This window comes from Onychostoma macrolepis, chromosome 03 (genome assembly GCF_012432095.1).
Source record: "Onychostoma macrolepis isolate SWU-2019 chromosome 03, ASM1243209v1, whole genome shotgun sequence".
In the NCBI taxonomy this organism is placed as follows: Eukaryota; Metazoa; Chordata; class Actinopteri; order Cypriniformes; family Cyprinidae; genus Onychostoma; species Onychostoma macrolepis.
This window is the reverse complement of record NC_081157.1, coordinates 56,467,703-56,474,709: the sequence shown is the minus strand read 5'-3', so window position 1 is coordinate 56,474,709 and position 7,007 is coordinate 56,467,703. Positions and strand designations below refer to the sequence as shown.

At 38.7% G+C, this 7,007-nt stretch overlaps 1 protein-coding gene across 4 annotated transcripts; it reads right to left on the bottom strand.

The window, feature by feature from the left end:
- Nucleotides 1-446: 446 nt before the first annotated feature.
- LOC131535910 (ladderlectin-like) lies at nt 447-6,739 on the bottom strand. 4 transcript variants are annotated; one of them, XM_058768437.1, is made up of 8 exons: nt 4,386-6,697; nt 3,756-3,845; nt 3,569-3,598; nt 3,218-3,247; nt 1,894-1,935; nt 1,727-1,809; nt 1,497-1,631; nt 447-1,277 (listed from the first exon to the last, which is right to left on the bottom strand). In XM_058768437.1, the coding sequence occupies exons 2-8, from the start codon at nt 3,811-3,813 to the stop codon at nt 1,173-1,175; spliced, it is 483 nt and encodes a 160-aa protein (XP_058624420.1). In that variant the 5' UTR covers nt 3,814-3,845; nt 4,386-6,697; the 3' UTR covers nt 447-1,172. The 4 variants fall into 4 exon arrangements, with proteins under 4 accessions (XP_058624420.1, XP_058624418.1, XP_058624417.1 ...); XM_058768435.1 differs by having other exon boundaries at nt 447-1,631; nt 5,097-6,739; XM_058768434.1 differs by having other exon boundaries at nt 447-1,631; nt 4,386-6,696.
- Between the last annotated feature and the right edge of the window lie 268 nt (nt 6,740-7,007).

Here is a 7,007-nt window from a genome sequence, read left to right as displayed (position 1 = left end):
CAGATCCTCCTGTCAACCCTGTTGGCAAAGGGCATCTCAGAAACCGCACTCCACTGGTTTGTTCTTGGAGAGGTGAGGTGTCCAAGTCTCAACATCTAACTACTGAGGTGCCTCAGGGCTCAGTTCTTGGACCACTACTCTTCACTGTCTACATGGCATCGCTAGGTTCTGTCATTCAAAAACAAGGCTTATCATATCACTGCTATGCTGAGGACACTCAACTCTACCTCTCATTCCATGCCGATGATCCGACGATAGCTGCTTGCATCTCAGCATGTCTAACAGACATTTCTTGCTGGATGAATGACCATCACCTTCAACTCAACTTTCCCAAGACAGAACTGCTTGTTCCATCAAACCCATCGTTTCATCACAATTTCACCATCCAGTTAGGCACATGAACCATAACTCCTTCAAAAACAGCCAGACACCTTGGAGTTGTGATCGATGACTTTCTCAGACCACATTGCTAAAACTGCCCTGTTCTGCGGATTTGCTTTATTCAACATCAGGAAGATCAGGGCCTTTCTTTCGTGAACATGCAACACAACTCCTTGTTCAAGGTTTTTGTTCTGTCCAGACTGGACTATTGCAATGCTGTCTTGGCAGGTCTTCCAGCCAATTCCATCAAACCTCTACAATTAATCCAGAACGTGGCTGCAAGATGTATTTTTTTAATGAGCCGAAAAGTTTGCACGTCACACCTCTGTTTAACCATTTTGTTAAGGCATTAATGTTTGTCTACAAAACCACCACTGGCTCTGGCTCTTTACCTAAATTCATTACTTCAGACTTATGTGCCTCTAGAAGCTTGCGTTCTGCAAGTGAACGTCGCTTTCATCCCAAAGAGGCACAAAATCACTTTCACTGACTATTAAATTAACTGTTCCCTCCTGGTGGAATGACCTGCCCAACTCAATCCGAGCAGCTGAGTCTTTAGCCATCTTCAAGAATCGGCTAAAAACACATCTCTTCCATTTTTATTTGACCCTCTAACTCTAGCACTCTCTATTCTAATTCTATTCTTTAAAAAAAATACTTGCCTCTTTTAGACTTTCACTCTATTCGTTTACTAACCAACACTAGCTTCTCTATTATTTTTGTGTTTGTTTTCTTTTTATTCATTATATAATTAAAAAAAGGCCTTGCTTCGTGCGCTGCATTAGGCTAACTCAGACTTGCCATAGCGCTTGCGTAACGCTGCTCTTCCGTTGATTTTGATTGCTTCCATTGTCCTCATTTGTAAGTCGCTTTGGCTCAAAGCATCTGCTAAATGACTTAATGTAAATGAAAATGTAATGTTTATGCATCTAAAACACGTTTGTGTTTCTCTATAGAAACTGCCCAGTAGAACTAACATGACAAACGTATCAGCTGTATCCTAATCTTTCTTCAATACTATGACATCGCTCAAAAACACAAGTACAATATACAAAATATTTTATAATACTATTACTACTACTACTAATAATAATAATTAATTTAAACAAACATACTGAAACAGAGCCATAGCCTCCTATCCAGGCCTCAGTTGAAGCTCGAGTTTGAGATTTAATCAGGTTCTGTATGAAGGTGTACTCCGCATTAGTGTGTACAGAGGCGAGGTGCCCGTTGTAGTCCAAACACTGTTTCTAAGGAGAGTAGGACATAAAAACTATTGTTAACTAATTGAAAATGTCAAGTCTTAAAGATGAAGGAATCCATACGATTAGATGGCATCCCATACCTCTGCATCAATCCAGGACGTCCCGCAGCTAAAAAAGCGGAAGCATCTACAATCATATGCAGACCACAGGCAGCCACCGGTTGCTGTAAGAAAGTTTTGTTAGTATTATTGCTGCTTCAAACCTTTTGTATTTTCATTAAACTGATATCAGATTGATATTGTGCGACGTGCACACTTTCCGTCTATCTTTGTGTACAGGTCAATGGTCTCTGTTTGAAAAAGCACAAATAAATAAATTGAACAAAGATACAAATTCAACAAAGTTTAAGTTTTTTTCAAGTTTGTAGGTGTCCAGCTACAGAGACCGAAAAAATTGCATTGCATAGTCCTCACTGTATAAATTAAAAATAGATTAATTCTTGTTAAAAGTAATTCAGTAAAGAGCAATGAATGATTTTCTCTCATTGGATTTCATGAATTTATATAAGGACATCGCCAGCAGCTCGTAAATTAGGCGCAGTCACTTTAAGAGACAACGCATCCGCTTCTTTCTCAACCGTTTACGTTCACTTAAGACATAACCGACAGTTTTTTCAAGGGTACTCGCCAAGACGGGTTCACCATAATATTTTCAGAGTGTCTATTAACGCTAAGTGCAAATAGCCCGTCTTGTTGGCAAAGGCTATTTACACTAACTCCGCCAACTAACGTGTGATTGAGTCAGTTAACACTAATAAAAGATGCTAATTCGACATTAGGTCCAGTGGCGTAGATGTTAAAACGCATGCTTTTTGAGGCAATCGACCCGAGTTCGAGCCCGCCTTTTACCAAACTTTTTTTTCTCCCTTTTCAAATCTCATATTGCATCAGAAAGGCATTTATTTTAAATAAGAATGAAGTGTGGGCCTTGTGGGCAGCGCGCCGACATACAGCGCCGTTGCGCTACGGGCGTTCCCTGTTCGAATCCCGACTCGAGGACCTTTCCCGATCCCATCCCAATAAGATGGCATCCATTTAATAATTTGAATTAAAACTATAATTTACACTCAATACGTTATTATTGCGTACTGTTTCATAATGTACTACAATACTGAGGTGCAGATAATTACCACTATTTGCAATAAGTAGTATAAATAGCAGAAAATGTTGCTATTTTTACATAGTGTAAATAGAATCCATTGCTAAAAAATATGCTATTTACACTTAGCCTAATATTTTCGGTTCAAGGTTCAAGAGCAAGAAGAGGCAAAACTCAATTCGGTGTTCAAGGACTGAGACGTGGCTCTCTGCGTGCGTGCTGAGTGCACAGAACACAGCGCACGGGTGCTGAATTAAGCTTTTCGCCTCTTTTTGTGTTTCTATGTTTAAACTGGGGAGTTTTTGTTCACTCGGGTGCAGATGAAGAGCTCAGTTTGGTGTTTGCGCGCTGTCCACAGCCATGCGCCCCTATAATCGTCATCACCTTTCACCCCACCAGCGACGACCCTGCTTTTGTCACTACAACTAGACAGAACAAATGTAACGCACTAAAAGACAGCATCAATATCTCACCATTGCTTGTGCCATTAAGAGGTGTTGTCCCTGAAATAATAAAAGAAAAGCATTATATATAGAGAATTTAAATGATCAGATTACAATTTTATGTCTAAACCCAATCTGACAGTCAGTGAGATTTGAGCTAAACGGCATAAACAGAAAACTGGGCAACATACACTTCACAACAATTACCTGCAGCATCCAGAGCAAAGAGCAGAAAGAAAGACAGACAAGCAACAAGCAGTTCACAGCCATGGGCCCCTATAATCGTCATCACCTTTCACCCCACCAGCGACGACCCTGCTTTTGTCACTACAACTAGACAGAACAAATGTAACGCACTAAAAGACAGCATCAATATCTCACCATTGCTTGTGCCATTAAGAGGTGTTGCCCCTGAAATAATAAAAGAAAAGCATTATATATATTTATATACAAAGAATTTAAATGATCAGATTACAATTTTATGTCTAAACCCAATCTGACAGTCAGTGAGATTTGAGCTAAACGGCATAAACAGAAAACTGGGCAACATACACTTCACAACAATTACCTGCAGCATCCAGAGCAAAGAGCAGAAAGAAAGACAGACAAAGAGACCAGACTGCCATTATTACTGAAATCAACCAGGACTACTGCACACCTGAAAAAACATGAAGACAGAACAGAATAAAACATATATGCAAATATAAGTTTTTAATTCATTATTAACCTGTTCTCACTGTCCAAATTCCAATACTGTACAAGATCCCTGTGTGTCACTATGGAGGTGTCATTGAAGCTTGGCTAATTAGGACTGTAAGTCAGATGTAAACAAACATATTGACCTGGCTTCGGCACACTTAAGATCATTAAGCTGGTTTCTCAAAACATCCGCTGATGTGTTTTTCTTAAAAAAAAAAAAAAAAGTAATTAAATAAAATAAAATAAATCGATTGTGCATTGTTTAGCTTTTTTTTTTTTTACTTTCTTTCTTCTTGCCTGTTTTTATATTGTAATCAGATAGCCTAACATTTCCAAACCAAGTCCAATTAAAAAGCCATAAAGCACAAAAAAATAAAATAAAAATAACATATACACAGACACACACATATATATATAAGCATTCCAAATGATCCATTGTCTCAAGCCATACTTTTATGAAAGAGTGAAATTTTATGTTTTGAACGGCTGAAAACCTCACCCTCTATGAAGTTAGTCACGTACAAGTACTCTGTAGGTCTCTGCAGAACAACAAATGCTTGTCCAAAATCTGACTCTTCAACACCAGATTATGACTCCCTACTTTTATTTGGTTCATACACCGAGGAGACTGCTGTCTGATTGGTTCCTGTCTCCGAAACCCACCACAAATCCTAATCATACACCTAAACCCACGCAGGAAAAGCAGATTTCTGCACCACACGTTACATAACCTAAAGTCAATACAAACATTTACTTGACTTGGTTATTTGATAACTTTGTGTCAATAATGACATTTAACTTGGTCACTGTCACTATGTTTCTAGGCATTATTCACAGCTATAGCAGGAATGGAAAGAGGTTTGACTGTAATTACACATTGAGACCAGGAGAGAGGTGAAGAACATGTGGATGGCATATTCACGTGGGCCTGCGGGGCCGTGATGCATGTGCCCTTGAGCTCATCAAAACTATTCATTCATTTCTCAAATGTTGACTTCCGTTACCTAATAGAATGGTGAGTTTTATTCTGTGGAAGAACCCCACCCCCCCTGAAATTCAGAATTCTATGTATATCTTGAAATTTTTTATGACAAAAACATGACTCCATAATAACTGGACAACATACATACCGATACAAAATAGCGATTGAGGAAAAACATACATTTTAATTACAATTCAAGATATATTACTGCATATTTAGAATGCTTACCAAGTCATTATTGCTTGCTCTTTCCCCATAACTCTCCCCACACCATTTGTTGAAACCTGACCTAACTTGGACTAACCAAAGTGTGGGTTGGTCATCTTGGGAGGAAGGTCTGAGTTTGCCTCAAGGAAGAGTATCTAAAATGTAATAATGTGATATGCTACAGTAATTAAGTTGTCTTGAAAAGGCCAAATTATTTATCTGCTATTTAAGCTGCTGCTGCTTTTTCATCTGAGACTAGATTTTAAAATGTATCTCCTCCTAGAGCTTTCAAGCTACAACCACCAAACTCGGGTTGGAATTTTTTTCCCCCTAACTGAACGTACTTACGATTTTCGGATGATCGAAACTATGAAAAGTCCCGTGTACTTTCATTGAGGGAGTCGACACTTTTGTACAGTAAGACTTACACCTCCAGTTTCAGTTTCAAGGCTTAAGCCTACTCCCAGATTAAAATTTAAGTCTGAGCTGTTTCAGCTGAAAGAAACTTGCACAGACTGATCTTAAAATACGTCAGTGCCGTTGTTTTGTCTCAAGATGCACACTGGTAATGTTTTTTCATTTTCAAAACTTTATTATTTCAATTTGAGTCAAACATAGAATAGTTTAGCCTTTTAGCTTTAAAACAACTGTAATATCTGACTAACAAAAAGCTTAAAAGTTAAACAATACACTTCAGTTTGGCAATATGTTCAGGAAAAGCCCAACTAGTAAAATCCGTACAGGTTTATGTAAAAATAACACGTTAACCAATGTAGGTAAGAATAAATTACAGAAATGATCTTCTCTGCTGAATAAAGCAATGTCAGATTTCGCTGCTATGAGGTAAATTCCTCATAGTAGGTCTTCTTTCAAAAATGAAAGAAAATTAGATGAATCTTGATTTTATTTTTTGTATCTAGGTATGAGCGTTTGCGCGCAGGTGACTGCATGTAATGAGCTCAGATACGGGAAAGACTGTACCTCGCTTTCATACAGATTACATAATCAGGAATATTCGTTTTCGATTTGAATTTGTTCATTTAAAAGTAAAATTCAAGCCTTTTAGATTCTATTGATTTTAGTCTTATATGTATCTGAGTATTTAAGGTTCCTCTGTGAATCAGGAAAATCGAGCCGGCGCGCGGAGGGTTAGCCGCTGCATTCAATTTTCTCTTTAGACGGTATATTTACATTTCAAATTCAATATTGATTTTAGAACTGTTGAAATTTACTGTATGTTCTTTTTTTTTAAATTACTTCAATTATTTATATAAGTAATTGTAATTAAATTACCTAAAAATGAACCGTAATCTTTACTTTTTCAGTGGATAAGTAATCTAACTACTTTGTGACGCATTACACCCAACACTGATCCTGGCTTAGTCTAAGCTCTGTCTGTGAAAGCAGGGAATAGTGTGTTTAAGCTGTTTATCACTAGCAAAGCTTAATGATTATCCTAGGACATCATGCTAAAAACCACAGACATTGAGTTAGATGCCCACGATGGCGGACGCGACTAGTCGAATATGGCATCTACCTATACCTATGGTAAGGAAGGAAGGAAGGAAGGAAGCATTTATATAGCGCTTTTATTGTGTATTGCTGTACACCCAAAGCGCTTTACAATCAAGTGGGGTCTCTCCTCAAACCACCACCAGTGTGCAGCATCCACTTGGATGATGCGACGGCAGCCACAGGACAACTGCGCCAGTGCGCTCACCACACACCAGCTACAGGTGGAGAGGAGAGAGTGTCGTAGAGCCAATCAAGTGGATGGGGATTATTAGGAGGCCGTGATTGACAAGGGCCAGTGGCGGGAATTTGGCCAGGACACCGGGGTTACACCCCTACTCTTTACGATGAGTGTCATGGGATTTTTAGTGACCACAGAGAGTCAGGACCTCGGTTTAACGTCTCATCCGAAAGACGGTG